We start from the raw sequence: 27,421 nt of genomic DNA, 5'->3' as shown, positions 1-27,421 counted from the left end.
GACTCAAGTTCTCTGAGGTTTCATAATGGAAAGGCAAATGATAGGCAGCTGGCCCTTTTGATGTCTGTTAACAAGCAAACTGCTGGACTAGACCCCAAAAAAAGCTCCATAGGAGCCCATTCTGGATCACACGACCTGCTTAACTACTACCAGGAGCTCAGGGAATGAAGGGGACTAGCTAAAATCCATATAAAAATGACTAACCCAGCCCAAACCTCTCTCTTTAATGAAGATCATCTTGCGGAGTTATTTAAGGGCTGCCCACTCTACCTGCTACTCCCCGAGCTTATCAAGCCCTGTTAATGGGTAAATTACCTGACAATCAGACTCTAAAAACTCACAGGAGACAAGAGAAAAGGATGGGTAAGAGCACGTGGCACTGGGTAGAACAGCAAAACATAATGGCTGGAGAGAGACAAAGCAGCTTTTGCACACATCCAATCAATGAGGGCTTCTGTCCCTAGCACACACAGCACAAAGATGCAGCCTCAGCAGAGGTTATGTGGTAATTAAGGAGCAGAAAACCTGGAGAAAAGGAAGTGGGAGCAATGATTTATTGCTCCTCTGCTGGACTACAGCTAGTTTTGATCTCTGGGATTCAGAGTCAGGGATGACAAAGTGATAAATAAAAGGGGAGAAAGAGAGCAATTCTGGCACAGGCCAAGAGGCAACCTGTGTCCCAACTACCACAGATATCAGTGAAGCCAAACAGTTTTGAGAAGGAGAATTCAGCACTGCAATACTCTGAGAGTCAATGCCAGGGAGAACCTGCATTCTACCCCTGGTAATTCAGGCAGACCCCTACTCCGCCCCCCACCCCAACCTCCAAAAAGGCCAGAGTTTTCTCACCTGGAAGTGGTCATTCTCTAGAGGAAATTTAATAGGCAGAGAAAATGAACAAAGCAACCTTAAAATTGGCTCCCACAAGCCTCTGACATCAGGGACCACAATTCCTCCCCAAGACGAAATGCCCCAACATCCCATGGAATAGTGCTTTTTGAAAATCCTTAATCATCACCCTGATTTTGCACTCATTCTGTCAACTGTTTGGTGTCCTCTACATCACCACACACACATGGTCTGCTATCCTTTGACCTGATGTATTGGAAGTTCTAAGTCTGTGAGGTTTCAGCATAGCTGATTTTTGGAACTAGAAAGGACTTTAGAGATCATGTAATCCAGTTCCTTCATTTTTGGATTAGAAAACACTTCTTCCCCCCACCACCCCAAGTACCTAGTGACTAATCTGAGACTAGAACCTGGTCTCCTGTTTAGCGTTCTTTTTGCCATTCCACTAAGATTAAATAAAGGTGCCAGATGGAGTTAAATGTTAAAGGGAGGGAAGCTTACCTATAAATGGTGTGCTTAGATTTGCTGACTACACTGTTCCCAACATTTCTCTTGACTCTGGTTTATAACTTTCTCCACCTAATGGCTATTTCATGAATCTGGTCCACTCTTTCTCTTGGTCCTGAGCTACTTATTAAGAGTACAGGTGCATGGGGTGCCTGGGTGGCTCAATCGTTAAGCGTCTGCCTTCGGCTCAGGTCATGATCCCAGGGTCCTGGGATCAAGCCCCGCATTGGGCTCTCCGCTCAGCAGGAAGCCTGCTTCTCCCTCTCCGACTCCCCCTGCTTGTGTTCCCTCTCTCTCTGTCTCTTTCTGTCAAATAAATAAATAAATAATCTTAAAAAAAAAAGTACAGGTGCTCAATACCTTGTTATTACCTTTTTACTGCCCATTCGCAACACTAAAAGACTCCCAAGTAGCTTCCCTCAGCATCAACTGCCTCAGCAGGGCCTCTGTATCTGCTCTCCTCACTCTTCTCTAGAGCTCACCTGTCACACACCTTTTTCCACTTTTCTCTGTTTCTGCCTCCTTTGTAGTATCTTAGAAGAAAGAAGAAAGAAAGAAAGAAAGAAAGAAAGAAAGAAAGAAAGAAAGAAAGAAAGAAAGAAAGAAAGAAAGAAAGAAAGAAAGAAAGGAAGGAAGGAAGAAAGAAAGAAAGAAAAGAAAAGAAAAGAAAGAAAGGGGAAGGGAGGGAGGGAAAGAGAGGGAGGAGGGAGGGAGGATGGGAGGGAGGGAGGGAGGGAGGGAAGGAGAGAAACAGCACGTAACTGTCAACTAAAACTGTTGCTATCCCCCTCGCTCAGCTTTGTCCTCTTTAAAACTAAGATCTGAACATGGAATGTGATTGGATCTGGACTTTAAAGGGAGCCAAGGGCACCTGGGTGGCTCAGTCAGTTAAGTGTCCAACTCTTGATTTCAGCTCAGGTCATGATCTCAGGATCGTGAGGTTGAGCCAGTGTCAGGCTCCCCACTCAGCAGGGAGTCTGCTGGAGATTCTCTCTCCCTCTCCCTTTGCCCCTCCCCCTGCTCGTGCACACGCACATGCTCTCACTTGCCCTCTCTCTAAAATAAATAAATAAATCTTAAAAAAAAAAAAAAATAAAGGGAGCCAAGATCCCCTTTCTTTATGCAAAATCAGAACTGAAACAAAACAAGACAAATACACTGGTATAAATAATTAACAGCCAGGCTTATTCATAAGCTGTTATGGTATAGAGCTATGCATAGGATTTAACTGCAGGCCAAAGAAGAGAACAGCTTCTTACCAGACAGGGGCAGGTCAAGGACAGTAGAGAACTGGCACTTGGGATCTCAGCGCCAACGCGTAAGTAGCACAGAGCTCATCCTGGCTGGCTCCTGACTCTCACCACTCTCCACACGCGCGCGCACACACACACACACACACACACACACACACACACACACAAATTTGCTCTTTATCCACTTGTCCACTTGGTGTCATCTGGGCACATGACCAACCAAACTGTTCCACAGATAGTCACAGAAGTAGTAGTACATAGAGAGAAGAGTTAAGGTAACTGTAAAAGATAAGAGGTTGGTTGTATAAACATAGCATTGTTAATTAGTCATATGTCTGTAAGAGTTTGGTATTAAGTACATGTTGTAGTCATTGTGGAGATAAGGGGAGCCAATGTCCTTTTTTTTAAAATATAACCTTTTGGTTTACCATGTTTCCAATTTTTTTGAAGATTTTTTTATTTTAGAGATAGAGGGAGAGAGAGAGAGTTGGGGGGGGAGAAGCAGAGGGAGAGGGACAAGCAGACTCCCCACTGAGCGTGGAGCCCGACGACTGGAGGCTCAATCGCACTACCCCGAGATCATGACCTGAGCAGAAACCAAGAGTCAGACGCTTAACTGATGAGCCACCCAGGTGCCCCTCCAATTTTTAAATAGTTCTTGTAAGGGGAGAAGAAGCTAATATAAGCCCCTCCTTACCAAAGACTTGATGCTTAGTCTGAGATATTTCCAAAGAAGAAGGGCCTATGTTATAGTAACTCAACGCTGTGTAAACAGTGTTGCCCATTTGGTGAGCAATGGCTGCTCATCCCCACAAAACAGAACGGCAGAGCTTACTGCAGAGAGTATCCTTTTAGATGCAGACAATCTTCGTAGTTGAAACTTTCCAGGCCTTAACAGACAATTCTCATCAGCTTCCATCCTCCATAGCCCCAGGAATGCACTGCCCAAAACACCAATGCCAGACAGACATATCATATAAAGGAATGTATCATATCTTCTTGCTGACTGACAACAACCACAAGTTAATAACTGTGCCAGAAGCTCGCACAAAGTATCTCAAACCTTCCTCTTTTCTACTGCCCTCTATGTGACACCTTAAAAAGAGACTTAACTACAGAAGTCACCTGCCCTAAACTACACTCATCTCTTTTCAAAGGGAGAAACACAGTGGTCATAAGTGGCAAGGGAGGTAACATACATATTTTTTTAAAGATTTTATTTATTTGACAGAGAGAGAGAGAGACAGTGAGAGAGGGAACACAATAGGGGGAGTGGGAGAGGGAGAAGCAGGCTTCCCGCGGAGCAGGGAGCCTGATGCACGGCTCGATCCTAGGACCCTGGGATCATGACCTGAGCTGAAGGCAGACGCTTAACCAACTGAGCCACCCAGGCGCCCCGCGAGGTAACATATATTAAGGGCCTGCTAGATGCTAAGCATTATGTAAAGCACTTAAAGTACATTATTCTCATCAAATCCCCTTAACTATCCAGTGAAGAAGGTATTACTGGTCCCAATTTACAGATGACCAAACTGAAACTCAGAAAGGTTAAATAAGTTACTCAAAGCCACATAGCTAGTTGGAGCTAAACTGCATTAAGGGCAACATATTGGGAAGAAGGTCCATGAACTCCCCCTGCCAAGGTCTATACAACTGTACTGGTTCCTCCTAAATTTAAATTAAAGAAACATTTGTTGAGGGTGGGGGAGCTAGCTATCTAGGGTCAACACATATATTTGCTACCGAAACCGTAACTTTAGTCAGAACTCCACTGATCAGGCCCTCATATATCAAAGTGGCCAATGAAAAAAATCCTGTAAGTTCAAGTGCATCTCTCTCATAAGAATATGAGGATTTAAAAAAAAAAAAATATGAGGATTTCACCCCACTGACCTGGGACACTTTAACCTGCACACTCTCAAAAACAAGAGGTGAAAAGGAAGGACTTGAACAAGTATTTATACACCCATGCTCATAGCAGCATTATTCACAATAGTCAAAAGGTAGAAGCAACCCAATATCCAATAAACAAAATGCAGTATATACAAACAATGGAATAATATTCAGCCTGAAAAAGGAAGGAAATTCTGACACATGCTACAACATGGAAGAACCCTGAAGACAGTATGCGAAGTAGAAAAAGTCACAAAAAGACAAATCCTGAATGATTCAACTTATATGACTAGAGTAGTTAATTCACAGAGACAGAAAGTAGAATGGTGGTGGCCAGGAGCAGGGAGAAGGAGAAATGTAGAGTTCCGTTTATTGGGTACAGAGAGTTTCAGTTTGGGAAGATGAAAAAATTCTGGAGATGGAAGGTGGAAATATTTACAACAATGATGCGAATATACTTAATGCCACTGAACTGTACATTTAAAAATGGTTAAATTTGGGGCACCTGGGTGGCTCAGTCAGTTAAGCCACTGCCTTCGGCTCAGGTCATGATCTTGGAGTCCCAGGATCAAGTCCCACATCTGGCTCCCTGCTCAGTGGGGAGTCTACTTCTCCCTCTGACCCTACCCCCTCTCATGCTCTCTCTCTCACTCTCTCTCAAATAAATAAATAAAATCTTAAAAAAAAAAGGTTAAATTTTATGTATGTTTTACCAATTAAAAACAAACAAGAGGTCAATATTTTTCTTTCTACCAACACTAGCATGAGCCCCACAAACACCCATCCTGACTTTCTATAACCTCAGTGTAAGTGATCACGGTACACACAGCATGGAGCACACGGCCGAGCACACGAAGATGTTTCCTCTTTGACGGGTTAGAGCAAAGGAGCCAGATATACTCAATCAACAGAGAGCCACGGACTCTTGGGCAGGAATGCAAATTAAAAATGAATCCTGAGTAGCCTTCAAGACAACACTATGGCAGTCTTCAGAATAATAATCAAAGTTCACAATCAAAGCCACCAATGCACTTAAGTACCAACAACAGTGTAGGAAATCCTTAGGGATCCTGGACTAGACTCCTAATATTTGCTAACTCTCTTAAATGAGGCTCCAGCTACCTGGCTCCAAATACTCTTAACTGAGTGAAAAATAGAGAAGCTATGTCAGTGAGATATTTGAGCTATTATATTACACATGCAATATGATTAAGTTGTAGGGAAGTGGGTGCTCCATACACACTTGTTTCTTCATGGGAAAGTCTATCAGGCACTTTGAAAATTTTGTTTCTGGGCTCTTTTTCAGGAACTACAAATTGGCTGCAACTGCTGCCTCTTTTGACTCTACCAGAGGCACCAGTCAGTCTCACACTTAGCTTTGGCCCAACCTCCTTCCCTTGGGGAGTCTTGCACATCAAGTATGGCAACAGTGCATAGAAGTTCTGACTTCTGTATGCAGATACATGTGGAATATAAGATAGCATGCAGGTTCTGGGAAGCTGAACCAGGAATAGGCATCTTGATGGTTCCCTGAGTCCCAAGTGAATTCCCAGAGGCAGAAGCAGCTGATCTATTTCTCAAATGGGAAGTTTGGTGCCATCCACCTAAGAATCCTGCCACCTCACACGGGTCTCCCTCACCCCGTAAGGAACCTTGTCTGCAGAGCTGTCCCTAACATCAATGTACCCCACATAATAAGGACTTCCCAGATTTTTTCCTAAACTGCTTTGAATTCAAGGAGAGAGTAGCAGCAAATTGTGTTGCATGTAGAAGAGTAGAATGAATAATGGATATGGGAACTTCTCCAGGACTAAAACCTGTCCCCGACACTGAGGTAAACCAGGTGCAGAAAAGAACAAGCCAACTACAGGAAGACACAATTAAGTGGTAGCTCAGATGCCTGCCTCAGAGAAGCAAAAGGAAGGTTTAATTATAAAACCAAGTAAATGACATTTAAATAATATTAAAAACAGGAAGGAGACAGGGAGCCTCTAGCAGAGCACAAATAAATTGTCTCCAAAGAATCAGGTCAGAGAGAGCTGTCTGTTTGAATATACTATAAAGAAAAAGAGAAAGAAAGCAAAGACAAGACTCAACCAGGCCCTATTTTGTGGCCTGGCATGGACCTAGGATGAGATGCCACAGATTCCAATCAAAATGCGCTCATTTGGGGAAATGGGTAATTTCACAGTGACTGATAGAAGAGAAATATTAGCATCTCACTTGCTTAGAAGACAGGCAGAGCAACTCCAAGGACAGGCTAGAAATAGCACTAGTGTAACAAGCCAACGCCTTCCAAACTCCAGAGGCACTAGAAACTCTAGCCAATTCCAGCATCTCTGGACAAAAATCACCAATGACCCAGGGACACTGCCAACAATCAGCAGGCTGACTGTCAATCAGCAAAGTGGTACAGGAGGACTGAGAAGCCAACACCTACCAGCAGAATATTTTTTTTTAAAGATTTATTTATTTGAGAGAGCAAGAATGAGAGAGAGAGAGAGAGAGCACATGAGAGGGGGGATGGTCAGAGGGAGAAGCAGGCTCCCCACTGAGCAGGGAGCCCGATGCGGGACTCGATCCCAGGACTCCAGGATCATGATCAGTCGCTTAACCGACTGAGCCACCCAGGCGCCCCCCAGTAAAATAATTTTAAAACACATAGGTGGCTTCTCAGAACATAGGCATCTGTCTGGCTGCAAACACAAGCACCTGACTTGAAGAGGCCAATGAATCAAACAAGAAAATGAAATGGCTTTGGTTGTGTGCTATGAGCCTCCCCAGGTCAATACCACACAAAAGTTAGTACATCTGATGGGAGGATTCTGGGAAGACAGCAGAGTAGAAAGCACCAGGTATCTTTCTCCCTACCTAGACAATCATATTGGAGTGACAGAATCTGTCTGATGTTAACTATTTTGGAACTGTGAAGTCTGATAAAGGTTTTCAACTTCCAGGGGAAGACTTGGATGGTAAATTTTGGTTAATTTCAGTCAATTTCAGCTCTTAGCACAGTAGCAGCTATGCATCCCCCCCCCCCCCCCCCCCCCCCCCCCGAGCCAAGCACCATGCACCCAGCTTGTAGGAGGTAAGGTGGGCAAAAAGGAGCCTGTCCCCCAAATACTGGGGGACTGTGGTTGGATAGCTGATTCCTACTTCTGGTTACAGAGATGCAAAGAAGCAAGCTACCATTGTTGCTGCACCTCCTCTCACTGAGGCAAACCCATCCCCATCCAAGTAAGTTACATCCATAAGATTTAAAGGGTCAGGTATGGGGCACCCGGGTGGCTCAGCTGGTTAAACCTTCAGCTCAGGTCATGATCTCAGGGTCTCAGGATCAAGCCCCACAGCAGGCTCCCTGCTCAGTGGGGAGTCTGCTTCTCTCTCCCCCCTCTTGTGCTCATGCTCTCTCTCAAATAAATCAATAAAATCTTTAAAAAATAAAGGGCCAAGTGCCCTCTTTTCTCCACCTTTATTTTTTTGTCTTTTTCCCTTTGGGAGGCAGACATTTAAGACTAGAACATTCAAAAACAATTGCATAGGGCGCCTGGGTGGCTCAGTCAGTTAAGTATCTAACTCTTTTTTTTTTAAGATTTTATTTATTTATTTGACAGACAGAGAGACACAGCGAGAGAGGGAACACAAGCAGGGGGAGCGGGAGAGGGAGAAGCAGGCTTCCCGAGGAGCAGGGAGCCTGATGCGGGGCTCGATCCCAGGACCCTGGGATCATGACCCGAGCCGAAGGCAGACGCTTAACGACTGAGCCACCCAGGCACCCCTACCTTAAGTATCTAATTGATCTCAGCTCAGATCTTGATCTCAGGGTCATGAGTTCAAGCCCCATGTTGCGGCTCCTTAAAAAAAAAAAACAAAAATCAATTGCATATACAGGGAAAATTAGAAAGTGATTGCACATGCCCAAGAAAAGGTTCAGAAGAGAGCAAAGAAGACACTAAGTTTACACTCAGGCTGAACATGGGCAGATACAGCCTACAACAATCAAAAAAACAATAAAACAAAAATATTAACCCCCCCCAAAAAAAGCAAACTCTGAGGAAGAGAGAATCTGATTTTTTGAACCTGAGAACATTAAGTGAAATAAGCCAGTCGTAAAAAGACAAATACTATATAATTTCACTCATTTGGGGTGTTTAGTGTCAAAATCATAAAGACAGAGAGTGGAACATGGCTTGCCAGAGGCTCGCAAAGGGAGGAATGGGGAGTTCTTGTTTAGTAGGTGAAGAGTTTTTGCTTTACAAGATGAAGAGAGTTATGGGGAGAGATGGTGGTGATGGCTGCACAACAATGTGATAAATATTTAATACCAGTGAACTATACTCTTAAAAACAGTTAAGATGGTAAATATTACGTGTATTTTACCACAAAAAAAAAAAATCAGTACATCAACAGGCTGCATTGCCTAAAGGCTCCACACCCCTCTAGATGAATTGGAAAAAAGAACAAACTCTTTCTTCAAATGGAAGTTAGGTTCTGTGTTACATTTTCCTTGCTGTTGATATACTGCTTAAAAGGGAAAATAAGGTTCTCAACTATCTCCAATTCTCTGTTTACTTGGGGACACTGCAATTCTCACAGTTACCACCCACCCTCTTCTTTATCATGAAAATGAGGCCTTATGTGAAAGTTCCCATATGGAACTCAGACTCTGGGAAATGCAGGATCCCATACACCTTATTCCTGTGCAGCTGCCTCTAGCCATGCTCAGAAGCCAGTGCCTTCTAGGGTCCTATACCACCTACTTATTTTTTCCAACACTGCCCAGGTGAGAGAGAACCAAAATTGTCACCCTTTAAGAAATCTAATAGTCAGTGAGACCACGTTTTAGTGGAGGCATGTGATATAGAATCAAGAACTTTACTTCCTGCCAAAATGTGAGAAAAACAATTAACAAACCTGTCCTGCTCACTGGAGATCCAGGGAACAATGACACCTCATGAAACTAAATATGTTCCTTTAGAACTAGTACAGGCGGAACAACAAAAGCACAGCTACTCCTTCCTCTGTCTCTGTTAGTTGACAAGATGCTAATGGGCCTATGAGAGTTGACATTTCTCCGGATAGGAAGTGACTTCATGTGCAGAGAAAAGAACAGAGATTTCTCACTCTTTTCAGGGGCTTTTTGGTGGGAATCTTTTTCTCCCTCTAACAGGCTAAACCTGTTAGAAATTCTTATCTTTTGCTTCTGCCAAGTTTCTGAGGGGATGAAAGAAAGAGTCAAAATAGTATAAATTTTAGACTTAGCCAAATGTGGTGATTTGAAGGAAAAAAGAGTCTTCTGGCATTCTTTTTCAGTCCTAGGGCTTTCTACACTGCTGTACAGAATCTTTCATAACAAAATTATGGAAACAGAAAAATGCCTTCTAATGACCCTGTATTAAAACATTCTGAGAGAAACTGATTATCCACAGAAGAAAGAAGCCTCCATCTTTTTGCACATGGAAGCTAGAGCAGTCTTAATTAGGCACATCAAGCCTAGAATACATCTTGTAACATATTCCCCTACATCAGAGAAAATTTGGGGGAAAGAGGAAGAACAATTTAAAAAGCAATTTTAAAAACAAAATAGCAACAGCAGCTGCCGAAATTCCTCTCCCTATCTACCCTAGCTGTTTACTGTTGTGTCCTTCCCTCCTCCCTCTACCTTCTTCAAAACTAAAAGAAGCAGCATTGTAGAGTTATATAAGATGTCACCACTGGAGGAAGCTGGGTGAAGGGTGCGAGAACTTGCTATACTATTTTTGCAACTTCCTGTGAGTCTATAATTATATCAAAATTGAAAGTTTAAAAATGAAACTAAACAAGAAAAAAAGCTGACAATTAAAAGTTCAAAGAATAGTTTCCCTAAATCAGGACAGCTTGACCGCCAAGCTGTCAAAGCTATACTTACACAAGAACACACAGGTCAGGGGCGTCTGGGGGGCTCAGTCGTTAAGCATCTGCCTTCAGCTCAGGTCATGATCCCAGAGTCCTGGGATCGAGCCCCACATCGGGCTCCAGCCCCACATCAGGCTCCCTGCTCCGCGGGAAGCCTGCTTCTCCTTCTCCCACTCCCCCTGCTTGTGTTCCCTCTCTCACTGTGTCTTTCTCTGTCAAATAAATAAATAAAATCTTAAAAAAAAAAAAAAAAAAGAACACACAGGTCAATCTATGGTTCAGGTCAGTCTTTCCCTTGAAAATTTTCAGTCCTGTCTGACAACACTACAATATAACAAGCTTCCAATGAAAGCCTCTCAACTCCCAGTCTCAAGGTATACCTAACCATGAAGTCACAGGCTTCTTCTGCTAGTGATGAGAAAGCCAGCTGGATCCACAAAGCTGTGACACTCTCTGGATTTTTCCATTTTTCCCAGTAGGTATCTAAAAGGTCAGGCCTTGTACAATTTCTTTTTCACAAAGCTGTGAATGCTTTGGATGCTATTTAGCACAGTGAAGCTGAACAGATTGTTTTGGGGGCTTTGGGAGTCTTTCTTCCTGCAGGGAGGCAAATGTTGCCTAGTGATCTGCGTCTGAGCATAGGAGTCAGGAACTCTAAGTTCTAATCATGACTCTGTTCAGTATCTGGTTCCATGATCCTTAGCAAGGCACTTACCCTCCTATACCTCCACTCCCTTCCCCAACAAATGGTGATAAAAATAATGACTTATCACCCAGGGATGTGGCAAAGTGAAAAGGTAAGAAGGACGTTGATCCATAGATAAATGTCGAATATAAAATGTCAGTATAAATCTGCCTTTAAATCAACCCATGTTTTCAGACTGTGGAAAGCTACACTATTTAAATGCAGGCTGCTTTCCAGTGCCCCTTCTGCCTGCAGTGGAAGTAAAATAAGCTGACTCCATGAAGCTCTGTTCAGGTCTTTTCCTTTCTAACAACTACAAGCTTCTCTCTAAACATTCTGCTCATTCTTTGGTTAATGGCTTGGAAACCATCAAAGTTTCCATTTTTACTTAGTTAAAAGCAATCCATGTATCTGTAGGTAAGGGCTAAAGAGACAAAGGGAAGAGAAATCACCTGCCACTCCCTTTCACATCAATAGTTCAAATAGGGGCGCCTGGGGGGCTCAGCCAGTTAAACGTCTGCCTTCGGCTGGGATCATGATCTCTCAAATAAATAAATAAAATCTTAAAAAAAAAATTTCAAATAAAAAGGTGATAAAGTCAGCTCAACAGGAACATCACAAACATCCTCCTGGGTTCTATCATTATTGTTGTTGTTGTTATCATTGTTACTGTTTTGAGGCCCAAACACAGCACTGTGCTGCTTTAAGAGAATGTTGATTCATCAATAATAGAAATTCTACATGTCCAGCTATCCATTTATTCATTCAAATGTTTTCCAAACCCCTGTTATAAGCCAAGTAGTGTGCTGAAGATAGAGCAATGATAAAAACAAAGGCCTTGCCCTACAAAAACTTTTTTAAGAGGAAAGAAAGATATTTAAATAAATCATTATGCAGACATATGCACACATAGCAAAACAGTGCAATGTGCTAAAATAGAAACCCAAAGTGCCATAGGAAGACACAGGAAATAAAATAGTGACCAATGTGCTCCTTATCCCAAAGAAGTTCAGAGAGGAGACTGTGAAGCTAAAATTCCCAGGAGGAAGACAGTATGATCAGTAAATAAATAAAAAATATTAACACAGATAGTAAGACGTTCTGTGAAAACAGAAATAATTGAGAAGCCATGGAACCTAAAATTAAGACAGGGATTCTTTTTTTTTTTTTTAAGATTTTATTTTATTTATTTGACAGACAGCGAGAGAGGGAAAACAAGCAGGGGGAGTGGGAGAGAGAGAAGCAGGCTTCCTGCTGAGCAGGGAGCACAATGCCGGCCGATCCCAGGACCCTGGGATCATGACCTGTGCCAAAGGCAGACGCTCAATGACTGAGCCACCCAGGCGCCCCAAGACAGGGATTCTTAACACAGGATCACGGATGGCTTCAGAGGGTCCATGAACTCTCTGAAATTATATGCAAAATATGTATATGCAAATGGACATTTTTCTGAACACAAAGATCTTATCTTCCATTATATTCTCAAAGGTAAAGACCTATTTCCTAGGATCTTATCCTAAAACCCAGTTTTCTATCTCTATAGAGGATAGTTTTAAGACCTAATCTTTTATCCAAAATAGGAGATCCGGGTAGCCTAGCGGTCAGAGAAGAGCTTTTAAATTTTCCATACCTTGGTGAAAAACAGTAATTGCTAAAAAGAGGGCAATGAGAGAGTCAGGCCTTCTTCCTTTCCCTATTTTAGTTGAAGTTAGCCTATATATATTTCCCCAAATACTCAGATACTATGGTGACAGGCATCATATAAACAACGGCAGCAAGGAGAAGGTCAGGGCTTGTATCTGTAAAAGCAACAGAGCAGGCAGGATTAAACCCCCAACTAATACAGCTGCCTCACCCTCGTCCCCAAGACCACGCCTGGGATTTCCATATGGGAATTCGTAGGGGGACCTCTGGTTACCTCCCCAATAACAAAGAGGGACTGCAGTCAAACAGCACAAGAATAAAAATCACCATTCGAAGTGCAGTGATACTATACGCCCACATTCCAAACAACAAAAGGCATATGGGTCCTAGCCAACTGCTTCCTAGACACCCAACGGCTTCTGTGTGTCCAATCTAACAACACACGCCTTACCAGTTTTATTTATAAATAAAATTCAATTAAAGTTCTCAGCATAGTATGGGCATCTATACACATAAGCATATTTACCATGGTGAGGTTCATACACCTCCAGCAAATCCTTAAGTCTAGAAGGCAAAGAAAGAGTAAAAACATGGGCATACCAACATATGAGGGATACTGCCAGCCAAGGAGTGGGTGGATCCACCATAACCACATTTATATTCACTGATTGCAATATTATACGTTATTATGGGCTCTGATGCATCAGATGTAGTATAGTATTTAGCAACTTTCCTTAACACCTGCTGCTCGGCATCTCACTGTGTATGAATACAGGGAGCCAGGGTTCCAGGAGGCTGACCCAGTCTATATAGGAAAAGGACCTAACCTCACTTGGCAGGGAACTCTAGTACAAATGCCTATGCCCCAGGAACAAGAAGTCATCCCAGCATCACTAAGAATCCTCATATACATCTCCTCTCTACCCATCAAGGCTTAGGATGCCAGTCAATCAGTCATGAAATAGCACATAATTACAAACAGAGCTGCACATGACAGAAAGTACTAAAAGACATAAAGTCAACTGACCAACACAGGATAAAAATGGTCTCCTGCCTCACAATTTCCTAGCCAGAATGGGGAAGTGCTAAGATCAAGAAAAAATAAATACAGAAGACATTTTTGACCTCTTTAAAAGATAACTGACTCTTTAAACAAAAATGATGGCCATGTATTTTGGGGTTTTAACATACGTACCAGTAGGATATATGACAACAGCAGCACAAAGGACAGGATCAAAGTGGAGGAAGGAGAGGAAGGGAAAGCCCTGGGCCCCGGGGAGACAGACCAGGGTAAATGGTAAAAGGCAACGCAACAGAACGAGGAAGAGGACCACCGCTGATGAGGATGGGAGAAAGCCAGACACAGCCCAGGGACCAGAGACAGAACGGCTAGGATGGAAAGGAAAGAAAAGAGAATACAAGAAAAAATCAAACCAGAAGAGAATCAAAAGCAGGCAGAAACAACTATGACCGCCAACTCGTTAGGACTACAATGGGTAACTTCATCCCGGTTATAGACATAAACCATTTGTACTTGGTATCAAGTCCTACAACTATTAACGAACATCCACAGATTTGTTTGTTTCTTTTTAAGATTTTATTTATTTATTTGACAGAGTGACACATTTGACACAGTGAAGGGAGGGAACACAAGCAGGGGGAGTGGGAGAGGGAGATGCAGGCTTCCTGCGGAGCAGGGAGCCCGATGCGGGGCTCGATCCCAGATCATGACCTGAGCTGAGAGCAGACACTTAAAAACTGAGCCACCCAGGCGCCCCATCCACAGATTTGTATCATTTTTGTGTTTTCTCTTTAATCCTAAATTTTTAGAACCTAACAATCATATAACTATTCATAGACAACCACAATAGTCCTGTATATTAATAAGAACTCTTCCTACTTAGGAAATTCTACTAACTTTAGTCATTTCAATCTCTTCTGATCTCTTTAGCTATTCTGATATCCCCTCAATCTCAAACTCTCACACAAATCACACTCTTCTCCTAAAATACCAAAGCGCCACTATTGCCACTTAGTGTTATTCTGTTTCACCCTTCACCATCATAAGCAGTAACTGCAAAGAACCTGCTAATCCATTAATTAAAGATCTCTACTTCCCATTATAGAGGACTAAATTTAGAAAGCCAAATTGGGTTGGGAGTAAACCATGTGTCACAACAAGTGAAATGAATTCCATGGAAGGGGGTGGGGTTAGTGGCCTGTTTCCTATGAAGCCTCTGACACTAACACACCCCCTGTGCTGAGAATACACAGAAGCTCTTCCATGGGTGGGGCAACCATTCATCATTGTAATCATCTGAAGAAGACTTTATTGTACCATCAGGTCACCAAAGCCACAGGACCTATCAGCAAGCAAATGCCTCAGGGAGCATGTCTCCTGGCCTTCCTGAAACCTCCAATTTAGTTACACAAAAGAAAGGGGTGGCAAGCCAGCATTAATTGTACCCTTAAAGAAGAGCCACTTCCCGCCTGCAGGGGTAGCTGTGACTTTACTGGGTTACCGAATGGATACAAGGACAAAAGTAAACACTGTAATTTGCTGGTTTTGTCTCTGGCACAGGGGGAGTGGTACAAGTGACACTGTCTGTAAACAGCAATAACGCCAGATGTAACACAAAGAACAGGATTCCCCCCCATCTCTCCACCCCCTCCCCACCCCCTCTCCCTATGACATTCCTCCAGAGATTACTCATCTTGAGGAAACACACAGAAGCCTCCCTATAGTCCATATGCTGCTACCACATGGAACTGAGGGAGAATCCAAGTTTGTACTGATTCCTCCTACCTCACTCTTATTCAAAGCAAGAATCATTAGAGCTCAAGATATATTCAATTGTTTTCTACCATCTGACAAAAACATACAGGGAGAAGAAATCTGAGAGGAAGTATGGAATAGATGTATGCCATGCCTACGTCTGAATAAGAATAAGGCTGAAATGACAAAAAGTGTAAATGAAAACAGAAGCATCCTAAACACACTAAAAACTTTAAAAAAAATTCATCTGCGCCTAGGCCTAGGGGCTCATAAAAGATCTAGGAAAAGAAGATGAATTCAAAAGAGAAACTTACCTGACCAGAGTTCCCGCCACGTGTAATGCAAGCGTACTCTACACTTCTTCTGGTAGCAAAGTAGTTTATGTACTACCTGAATGCAGCGTCTGTAACAGAGAAAAACAGAGGTAAGCCTAAAAGTATGACGCAACTCACCACGGATACCCTTTTCTTTAGCAAGGCAGCTTTGCTAAGGCCACTAAAGATGCTGGAGATGAATTTGTGCACATGTAAAAGAAAGAAACTTCAACTTTCTGGTGCAAAATTGCCCCTACACACACACACACACACACACACACACACACACACACACAGAATGCTTGTGCTAATTCCCTTTATCACTAGGAAAACAGGGCTATAATCGCATACAGGTCAGCAGTTGATTGGTATTACAGATACTATTCCCTTGAGTATCTTTCCTCAGAGGAAAGCATACATCATTGGACCAGAATTAGACTACTCCATTCAATGTGGCAAACATAGGATATCAAAATACAAAATTAAAGACCTTAAGTCTTCAGATCTTTTTTTTTTTTTTTAAGATTTTATTTGAGAGAGAGTTGGAGGGAGGGCGGGGGAGGAGCAGAGGGAGAGGGACAAGTACACGCTGCACTGAGTGAGAAATACGACGCAGGGCTCAATCTCAAAACCCTGAGATCATGACCTGAGCCAAAATCAAGATTAGGACCTAGGTGCCCCTAGGTGCCCCTCTTCAGATCTATTTAAATTTGTTTTTGATTTAAATTAATTTTTAAAGTAAATTTTGGTTTAATTCATAATTAACTTAAATTTTATTTACATTAAAAGTTGGGGCACCTGAGTGGCTCAGTTGGTTAAGCATCTGCCTTCGGCTCAGGTCATGATCCCAGGGTCCTGGGATCAAGTCCCACATGGGGCTCCCTGCTCGGTGGGGAGTCTGCTTCTCCCTCTACTCCTCCCCCTGGCCTGTGTGCGTGCTCTCTCTCACACTCTCTCTCTCTCTCAAAAAAATAAAATCTTTAAAAAAAAAAGTTAAATTAAAAATTCACTCTTCAGTTGCACTAGCCACATATCAAATGCTCAACTACCACATGTGGTTAGTGGCTACCATAATAGGACAGCACAACATATAGAACTTTCCTATCATCACAAAAACTTCTACTGGGTGGTACAATTCTAGATCATTGGAATATTCAACATTACTCACATCACAATAACAAATATGTTTGGGAGACTATTTCTAAATAAGCAGTTAATAGGTTGAGATGAAAGACTTTAAACATTATAAACCTGGGCACCTGGGTGGCTCAGTCGGTTAAGCGACTGCCTTCGGCTCAGGTCATGATCCTGGAGTCCCAGGATCGAGTCCCACATTGGACTCCCTGCTCAGCAGGGAGTCTGCTTCTCCCTCTGACCCTCTTCCCTCTCATGCTCTCTCTCTCTCATGCTCTCTCTCTCAAATAAATAAATAAAATCTTTTAAAAAATAAACATTATAAACCTAAGAAAAAATATTTTTTCATCTCTGATTGGGAGAGGGTTTTGAAAGCATAAAAAGCCATGGAGGATAGTACAAAGTAGAACACAGATGAAATTTATTTCCTAAAAATGAGTATTTTGTGATTTTTAAAAAAATGATTACATTAAAGCCAAATCATATGGAAAATTACATTTGTAGCAAAAGACATAAAACCATTACTATGCTTAATGTACATATTTATACAAATTGATAAGAAAAAATAGCATCCCGAGGTGCCTGACTCAGTCATTAAGTGTCTGCCTTCAGCTCAGGTCATGATCCCAGGGTCCTGGGATTGAGCCCCACATCGGGCTCTCTGTTCAGCAGGAAGCCTGCTTCTCCCTCTCCCACTCTCCCTGCTTGTGTTCTGCTCTCACTGTCTCTCTCTGTCAAATAAATAAATAAAATCTTTAAAAAAAAATTAACATCCCTAATAAGAAAGATGAGCAAAGGAAATAGTCAACAAATCCCCCAGCCCCCCAAAGGGGGAAAATATGGAAAGTTAACACTTTTCTACAATGTTCAACTTCACTTTAAATAGGCATATTAAAACAATATTGTTTTTATGTATCAAATTAATAAAGATTTTAATGTTGACAAAGGTACAGCAAAATAGCCACTTACACCTTTATCAAGGAAAGTATTACTGGTACACAGCCCTTTTAGGAGGCAATTTGGCAATCTCTATCAATAGCCTTAATAACGTTTATACCCTTTGACCCACAAACACCACTCCAGAGAATTCAGCTTTACCCAGAATGCAAAAACTAAAATGCTTTAAACAAAAAGATGTTCACCATAATCTTATTTGTAATAAAAGGAAACTGGAGGGGTGCCTGGGTGGCTCAGTCGTTAAGCGTCTGCCTTCGGCTCAGGTCATGAACCCAGGGTCCTGGGATCAAGTCCCGCATCGGCTCCCTACTGACCGGGAAGCCTGCTTCTCCCTCTCCCACTCCCCCTGCTTGTATTCCCTCTCTCGCTGTGTCTCTCTCTGTCAAATAAATAAATAAAATCTTTTCTAAAATAGGGGCGCCTGGGTGGCTCAGTCATTAAGCGTCTGCCTTCGGCTCAGGTCATGATCCCAGCGTCCTAGGATCGAGCCCCACATCGGGCTCCCTGCTCCGCGGGAAGCCTGCTTCTCCCTCTCCCCCTGCTTGTGTTCCCTCTCTCGCTGTCTCTCTCTGTCAAATAAATAAAATCTTAAAAAAAAAAAATAAATAAATAAAATAAATAAATAAATAAATAATAAAACGGGAAACAACTATGGAAATAACATCCAATGCTGAGAGAATAGCAAGTAAATCATTACACATACAGCAGTTCTCTCTTATCTGTGGGGGATACATTCCGATACACCCAGTAGATACCTAAAACTACCAAACCCTCTATGTTCTGTTTTTCTCCTATACATACATACCTATGATAAAGTTTAATTTATAAATTAGACACAGTAAGAGATTAACAATAACTAATAATACAATTGAGCAATTATATACTGCAATAAAAGTTATGTGAATGTGGTTTCTATCTCTCTAAAAGTATCTTATTATATTGTACTCAGCCTTCTTCTTATGATCATGTGAGATGATAAAATGTCTATGTGGTGAGATGAAGTGAGCTGAATGATGTAGGCATTGTGACCTAGCGTTAGGCTACTACTGACCCATGGTATGCAGAAGGAGGATCATCTGCTTCCAAACCACAGAAAATGAAATGACGGATGAGGGGAGACTACTGTATGTTATGTACTAAATTATGTTCCTTCAAAATTCATATGTTGAAACCCTAACCCTAACTAATGTGACTGTATTTAGATATAAGGCCTTTAAGAAAGTCATTAAAGGGGTGCGTGGCTGACTCAGTCAGAGGAGTGTGCAACTCTTGATCTTGGGGTCATGAGTTCAAGTCTCACACAGGGTGTAGAGATTAAATAAAAAAGAAAAAAAAAGTCATTAAAGTTAAATGAGGTCAAAAGGGTAGAGCCCTAATCTGATAGGACTGGCTTCCTCATAAGAAAGGAAGAGACACCAAGGATGCTTGCTCCTACACAGAGAGAAAAGGCCCTGTGAGGATACTGCGAGAAGGTGGCCATCTGTAAACCATGGAGAGAGGCCTCTGGGGAAACTAAAGGTGCTGGCACCTTGATTTTGGACTTCCAGCCTCCAGAACTATGAGAAAATAAACTTCCACCGTTAAGCCACCCAATCTGTGGTTTTTTTGTTATCGCAGCTCAAGCAGACTAAAACACAGATATATAATGAAACCCCATAAAGCTCTCTTTTTTTTTTAAGGCTTATTTATTTATTTTAGAGAGAGGGAGGCAGGGAGTTCACAAGCGGGGCCGGGCAGAAGAGAAAGGGAAGCAGACTCCCCGCTGAGCAGGGAGCCCAACAGGACCCTGAAATCATGACCTGAGCCAAAACCAAATGTTGGACGCTTGGCCAAATGAGCCACCCAGGCAGGGCCCCATGAAGCTCTTAAAAAGTATACCATGAAGAATTTTTCACAACACAAGAAGATATTTATGTTACAATGGAAAGTGAAAAAACAGCATGCAAAATTATATACGTTTAAATGTATGATAATGGGGGCGCCTGGGTGGCTCAGATGGTTAAGCGTCTGCCCTCGGCTCAGGTCATGATCCCAGGGTTCTGGGATCGAGTCCCGCATTGGGCTCCCTGCTCCTTGGGAGACTGCTTCTCCCTCTGCTTCTCTCTCTCTCTCTCTCCCTCTGTCTCTCATGAATAAATAAAATCTTTAAAAAAAATAAAATAAAATAAAAAATAAATGTATGATAATGGTCACAACCATATTCAAGTATTAAAAAAAGATTTAATTTTGATGTTAATTTGGATGGTACAATTATAGATGAATTCTATTCTTTCTCTTTTAATGTTTTCTCCAAATTTTCTACAACTCTATTTTTATAGCTAAGAAATTCACCATTTAAAACAAATTCATTTTTATTTTTTTAAAAGATTTTTATTTATTTGTCAGAGAGAGAGAGCACAAGCGGGGGCGGGTGGCAGACAGAGGGAGAGGGAGAAGCAGGCTTCCAGCTGAGCAAGGAGCCCAATGCGGAACTCGATCCCAGGACTCTGGGATCATGACCTGAGCCGAAGGCAGATGCCTAACCAACTGAGCCACCCAGGCATCCCAAAACAAATTCATTTTTAAAAAATTTTAAAATCCTCAGGGCACCTGGGTGGCACAGTCAGTTAAACGTCTGACTCTTGGTTTCAGCTTGGGTCATGTTCTTGGGGTCATGAGATTGAGCCCTGTGTCAGGCCTGGCACTCAGCACAGAGTCTGCTTGAGATTCTCCCTCCCTTTCCCTGCCCCTCCCACTTGTGCATGCACTCTCTCTCTCTCCCTGAAATGTCTTTTTTTTTTTTTTAAGATTTTATTTATTTATTTGACGGAGAAAGACACAGCGAAAGAGAGAACACAAGCAGGAAGACCGGGAGAGGGAGAAGGAGGCTTCCCGCCGAGCAGGGAGCCTGATGCAGGGCTTGATCCCAGGACCCTGGGATCGAGCCTGATGCAGGGCCTGAGCCGAAGGCAGACGCTTAACGACTGAGCCACCCAGGCGCCCTGAAATAAATCTTTAAAAAAAATTTTTATCCATCCTCTAAAAGGGGCACAGAGGAACCTTTTTATAGAAATGTTTTATACCTCGACTGGGATAGTTGTTACAAGGATGTATACATTTATCAAAACCCATTAAACTGCTCATCCCAATGTAATACTGTTTATAAATCCTTGGCAAAGGGAGTCCAGAAACACAATGGGCAGATCATGAGAGAATAATATGGAGAGAACTTGGATGTTAATCTGCAAGAATCTAAGTACTCAAAGTTTTACAACATCATTTCTTAAATCAAGTTAATGCCCCTTCTACTTTTGCCAAAGTGGGGGGAAAGTCCAAGTAGAAATAAAATCCTTGGCTGTGATGAGGATGTAGAAAAACTGGATCCGTATACATTGCTGGTGGAAATGTAAAATGGTACAACCACTTTGGAAAGCAGTTTAGCAGTTCCTCAAAATGTTAGACGTAAAGTTACCACATGACCCCCCCCCAATTCCACCACTAGGTATATACACACAAAAAACATATATCCATACAAAAACTTGTACATGAATGTTGATAGCATTAGTCATAATAGCCAAAGATATAAACCACCCAAACGTCTATCGATGATAAATGGATAAATAAAATGACATCACACATCCACACAATGGTATAGTAATCAGCCACAGAAAGGAGTGAAGTACTAATACATGCCACAACACAGATGAAACCTGAAAACATTATGTCACAAAAGGTCATATAGAATATGATCTCATTTATATAAAATGTCCAGAATAGACAAATATATAGAGACAGAAAGTAGCCTGGGAGTGGGGAAGTAGAAATAGAGGCCCAAGACTTAGACTCTACCCCTCTGAAAATCCAGGCTCATCACCCAAACCAAAAGATTCAGAAGAAACTGTCAGACCTGTATCTTCATTCATTCATTCAACAAATACTGACTGTTTACCAACTAAACATCTAACACTTGAGGTGCCTTGCTGGCTCAGTTGGAAGACCGTGCAATTCTTGATCTGGGGTTGTGAGTTCAAGCCCCACGCTGTGTATGGAGATTGCGTAAATAATAAAAAACTTTAAAAATGTCTCCAAAAAAATTAAGTTAAATAAACATCTAGCACTTACATTTTATTAGAACTAAGTTGTCAAGTTCCTAGAAAGTAGACCCAGATAATCTGCTAGTTTCAGGCAAATGAAAGAGGCTTTTCCTCTTGAAACTGTTTTGACATGAAAGAATGAGGCCTAAAAAACAGGAGACAAAGTAAGTAAGGCAAAAGGGCAGAGCACAAAGTGGCTCCTCTCCACCCACTTGCCCCAAATGCAGTTCAGCTAAATGGCAGCTTCAAGTAAAGAATACTTCTGGAGCTGGGATTGAGACTCTAGGTTCTATGGTTTTATTCTGAGACAAAGAGTAACCTAAGATCCTACTAACTTCAGCAGACACCATAGTAGGTAGCAACCTGTAGAGAATCAATCTGACAGCTCAGGAATCAAGTGAAAGTGGAGGTAGCTAATTTCTTCTTAGGCTTCCTAGCAGAGAGGAAAAGAGAAAGGCAAAGAAACCAAACCAAAACAAAACAAACACCACAATCCTCCTTCTGTGGAATGAGAGCCAAAGACACCAGCTAGAAGAATTAAAGTGCTGGGGCACCTGGGTGGCTCAGTTGGTTAAACATCTGCCTTCGGATCAGGTCATGATCCCAAGGTCCTGGGACCGAGCCCCATGTCAGGCTCCCCACTCAGCAGGGAGCCTGCTTCTCCCTCTCCCTCTGCCTGCAGCTCCCCCTGCTGTGTTCTCTCTCTGTCAAATAAATAATAAAATCTTTAAAAAAAAAAAAAAAGAATTAAAATGCCTAATAACATAATGACCCAAATGCAATGAACTAAATTTGTAAATTAAAGTCCCGGAAGTTTTCAAAATATTCCCAGTAATGGGCTTGTACTGCCACCTTACCAGCCTATTCTACTTGTCCCATTATTCAGATATCTCTCTCTTCTTCCCACTCCTTGTAGCTCTAAGTGGTCTTGTAGGAGGCTTTCAGATCAGAATTATAAAAGGACTGCATAACAGATCTCTCTTTTTTTTCTATTTAAGTAGGCTCCACACCCAATGTAGGACTTGAACTCACAACTCAGATCTACCAACTGAGCCAGCCAGGCGCCCCTATAACATATCTCTCTTAAAAGACTTCAGTATCCTCCGGAGTGGTATCAAAAATATTTTATAAACCATACAGAAATATAAATTAATACATAAGTCAATACATGTATCAAAAATTTAAATTCTTTTACTCTCTTAATAAACTAAACTATATCAAAACTGCTCACCAAGTGATACAAATTATAGCATAAGTCACCATAATAGTTTCCAAATCAATTGTTGATTTTTAGATATTGTGGTGTGATCTCCTGTTTGATGCAGTTGTCACTAGCTACAAGATGCCCTGGTTCAGGGCGCCTGGGTGGCTCAGTCGTTAAGCGTCTGCCTTCGGCTCAGGTCATGGTCCCAGGGTCCTGAGATCGAGTCCCACATCGGCCTCCCCTGCTCGGTGGGAAGCCTGCTTCTCCCTCTCCCACTCCCCCTGCTTGTGTTCCCTCTCTTGCTATGCCTCTGTCAAATAAATAAAATTAAAAAAAAAATGCCCTGGTTCAAGCCATGATTTAACTTAGGAATATACAAACTCTTCTATCAACTTCCCTACTAAACTGATAGTCGTGAGGTACCTGGTGCTGACAGCCTTGTTGCAGCCAGCAAAGATGGCTGGATGCTGCCCATACATGACCACCCATGCACAATACATTCTGCACACCATCACTTCTCACATGGCCTGGATCTGGACAGCCTGCACCCTGGCTCTATTGATAATGCCATCCCAACACTGAGCCGCTGTGGAGCAGCTGGGAGACACTACCTACGCTCCCAACCCTGCTGCTGCCAACCTCTGGGTCAAAGACCATCGATATTCACCTGACACTGCTCCTAAGCTCTGTTCCTATCTCTGCAGCCACCCAACAGGTGACATTACCAGCCTGGTGGTCTCAATAACTTACACTATTTACCAAGTAGAATGAAAATTTTAACAACTGCTACAACCTTACAATACAGGCTGGCTGAATTACTCTAAACTCATTGCTTCTTTGGGGTGTTTTTTATGCATGTAGTGGTTTCCTGTTTCAACATGAGACAGTTCAACTTTAACCTGAAGTCTTCTTGTAGGCTCCACTAAAGTCTCTACTTTCTTCCAGTGCCTACCCCCAGGAGAGGGAATCTCTTACTGAGAAAGAGTACAAGTTTTCCAAGTAAGAGTAGCTTAAAGGAAAGTTTACTCTCCTCAGAGACTATTTCTCCTCACTCCTTAATCCTGTGGCAGCAGTGGGGGTGGCAGCAAGAATCAAGGAATACAGTGAGGAGTAAAATTAACTGGTTAAGTTTCCCCACCTCTTACTGCTCCAGGCAAGACTTTTCTTTGCACTCTCTCTCTTCCTCTCTCTCTCTTTGGTCTAAGCACCTTTCCCCATTACTTTACCTACAGCATTCGTACACAGATATGAAACTGTTTCATTTCTGACCCAGATTCTGGTTTTGAGTATTAAGTCTTTCCACACTCCCTAGTTCTTCATATTTCACCAGGAGGATTATAAACTTATCTGAAATGGTAGAAATACATTTTGCTTTCAATTTCTCATTCTGCGGTATGCTGCTGAAAAGCAGTACATAGTGAGAAGTGAGAGCAGCAACCTGGCCTGATGCCCAGCTGGGAGCAGAGAAGTTCACCTAAAAAGGACTTGATGCTCCAAATGCCAAAAACCAGGAAGAGGGTTGGAGGAGGGGGTGGGGATATCTGGATATATGCCCACAGGTAGTAATGAACAAAGTGTATTCAGCCTGAGGGTGGGACCTTCTGCCCAGCCTCTGTCAGTTTGATGCCTCATTATCTTCTCCATCTTCCCTAACCTCAGGACATTTAATTAGGGAGCAGGTGGAACAAGCAACTGAGAAAGCAAGACAATACCCAAAAAGGTAGAAGCTGGGGGGAGGAGGGAGTTAAAATATTTATGTAGACCAGGTTCACTGGCTGTGATGTGAGGTTCTGGGTAGACAGCCACATACCTGTAACTCTATGTGCTGAACACACAATCTTACAATGTCATCCCACCTTCCACTGTTCCCCATCAGCCACTTAATCTCAGGCAGCCGTTTTTCTACTCTCTATGCTTCCTCCAAGCACCCTACACTCTAATCATCCTGAATTACTTTCTACTTTCCAAATATTGCCACACTTTCAAGCCTCCAAGCCTTTGAAGATGCTGGTCCCCTGCTTGGTGTACCCCTCTCCCACTCTTCCACACAGAAAACTCCCACTGTTTCTTCATGACTCAGGTCAAATGCAACCTTCTCTGTTACCTTCTCTGATGCCCCAGTCAGCATTAGTCACCCTGTGCAAATCTTTTTGTCATTTACCACAGCAGTAGTTAAGAGTACAGCCTCTGGGGTGAGAGAGACTTGAGTCTGGTGTGCCACTGTGGTAGACAGCCTGCAAGATGGCCCCCAGTGGTCCCCACCTCCTGGCATTTACATCCTTATGAAAGGATGTAAATGTATCATAGACCAACACTGTATCAGGGTTGGGTCTATACGACCAACAGAAATGGCATGTCATTTGAGATTAAGTTATAAAAGACACTATGGCTTCCATCCTGGACTCTCACTCTCTTCTTTCTCTCTTGAATTACTTGCTTTGGAGGAGGCCAGCTGTGGTGAGCAGCCCTATGAAGAGGTCCACATGGCAAGGAAGTGAGGTTTGCCAACAACCACGTAAGCGAGCTTGGAAGCAAATTCTCCAGCCTCAGTAGAGCCTCAGATACCTACAGGCCCAGCTAACACTTTATTTTTAAAGATTTATTTATTTATTTGAGAGAGAAAGAGTGTGTGCATGTGAGGGGAAGGAAGAGGGAGAGGAAGAGGGAAAGAATCCCAAGCAGACTCCGCACAGAGCCCAACACAAGGCTCAGTCTCACAACCCATGAGATCATGACCGGAGCAGAAAACAAGAGTCGGACACTCAACCGACTGAGCCCCTCAGGGGCCCCCCAGCTAACACTTTGACTGCAGCTTTGTAGAAACCCTATACCAAAACTACCCAGCTACACTGCTTCTGGATTCCTCAACCACAGACACAGTGAGATAACAAATATCTGTTTTAAACCACTCAATTTGGGGTCATTTGTACACAGCAATACATAACTAATACACTGAAAAAGGGATGGCAACAACCTAGGGTTTACAGTAAGAAAAGCTGAGTCAGGTCCAAGCAATGCTGCTTACTAACAGAATAACCCTGGGCAAAACACTCAACCTCTAGAGTCTGAGTTTCCTCACTTGGAAAATGAGAAAACTGAGACTATAATAATATACTACCAGGTAAATAGCATATCCTAAAACTAGGACTTAAGATAACCAAGCTACAAATAAAGTCTGTAGTAAAACAAATCTGACTCCTAAGGTGCTGAGGTTCAAAGATACACCTAAAACAAACTGAAAACTTATCTAATCAGTGTTATAAAAAAAAGTAGCTTTCATGGTGTGTGAATTAAAATAAAGAATCAGGCTTGGGCGCCTGGGTGGCTCAGATGGTTAAGCGTCTGCCTTCAGCTCAGGTCATGATCCCAGGGTCCTGGGATTGAGTCCCGCATTGGGCTCCCTGCTCCTTGGGAGCCTGCTTCTCCCTCTGCCTCTCTCTCTCTCTCTGTCTGTCTCTCATGAATAAATAAATAAAATTTTTAAAAAATAAATTAATTAATTAATTAAATAAAATAAAGAATCAGGCTTACTTCTAAACACCAAAAGAAAATGGAAACAGAAAAATGCAAACTGCAGGGCACCTGGGTGGCTCAGTCGGTTAAGCATCTGCCTTCGGCTCAGGTCATGATCCCAGGGTCCTGGGATCGAGCCTTGCATTGGGCTCCCTGCTCAGTGGGGAGTCTGCTTGTCCCTCTCCCTCTGCCCTTCCCCACCACTCGTGCTTACTCTCCCTCTCTAATAAAATCTTTAAAGAAAAGAAAAATGCAAACTACTTACTTACTAAAAGTAAAATTTGTATCATTATTTCATACCTAGGAAACCAAGACTATATGACATGACCTATAAGCAGTCTAAAAAGCTGGAAGTCTACTCTATTCAGAGTAAAATCTTTTATACCTCCCTAGATCCCAGGCCTGTCTCTGGAATGAGGCATACTGACATTGCTGTTCACCAAACTCCTCTTTTTTTTATTTTTTATTGTTATGTTAATCACCATATATTACATCATTAGTTTTTGATGTAGTGTTCCATGATTCATTGTTTGTGCATAACACCCAGTGCTCCACGCAGAATGTGCACTCTTTAATACCCATCACCAGGCTAACCCATCCCCCTACCTACCTCCCCTCTAGAACCCTGTTTGTTTTTCAGAGTCCATCGTCTCTCATGGTTCGTCTCCCCCTCTAACTTACTCCCCTTCATTCTTCCCCTCCTGCTATCTTCTTCTTTTTCTTT

General features: G+C 42.4%; 1 protein-coding gene across 6 annotated transcripts in view; it reads right to left on the bottom strand.

Annotated features, from left to right (window-relative positions):
* Positions 1-27,421, bottom strand: part of ARMH3 (armadillo like helical domain containing 3) — a 182,046-nt gene that overhangs the window by 99,710 nt on the left and 54,915 nt on the right. For all 6 annotated transcript variants that reach the window (XM_025880599.2, XM_073904278.1, XM_073904279.1 and 3 more), the window contains one exon: positions 15,817-15,905. In XM_025880599.2, coding sequence (XP_025736384.1) covers positions 15,817-15,905 — 89 coding nt within the window. The remainder of the gene's footprint in view (positions 1-15,816; positions 15,906-27,421) is intronic.

The sequence above is a fragment of the Callorhinus ursinus genome, unplaced genomic scaffold, assembly GCF_003265705.2.
Source record: "Callorhinus ursinus isolate GAN/ISIS: 27379988/994484 unplaced genomic scaffold, GSC_fseal_2.0 scaffold20, whole genome shotgun sequence".
Lineage (NCBI taxonomy): Eukaryota > Metazoa > Chordata > Mammalia > Carnivora > Otariidae > Callorhinus > Callorhinus ursinus.
Note: the sequence above shows the minus strand (reverse complement) of the source record. Positions and strands in the feature narration are given on the sequence as shown.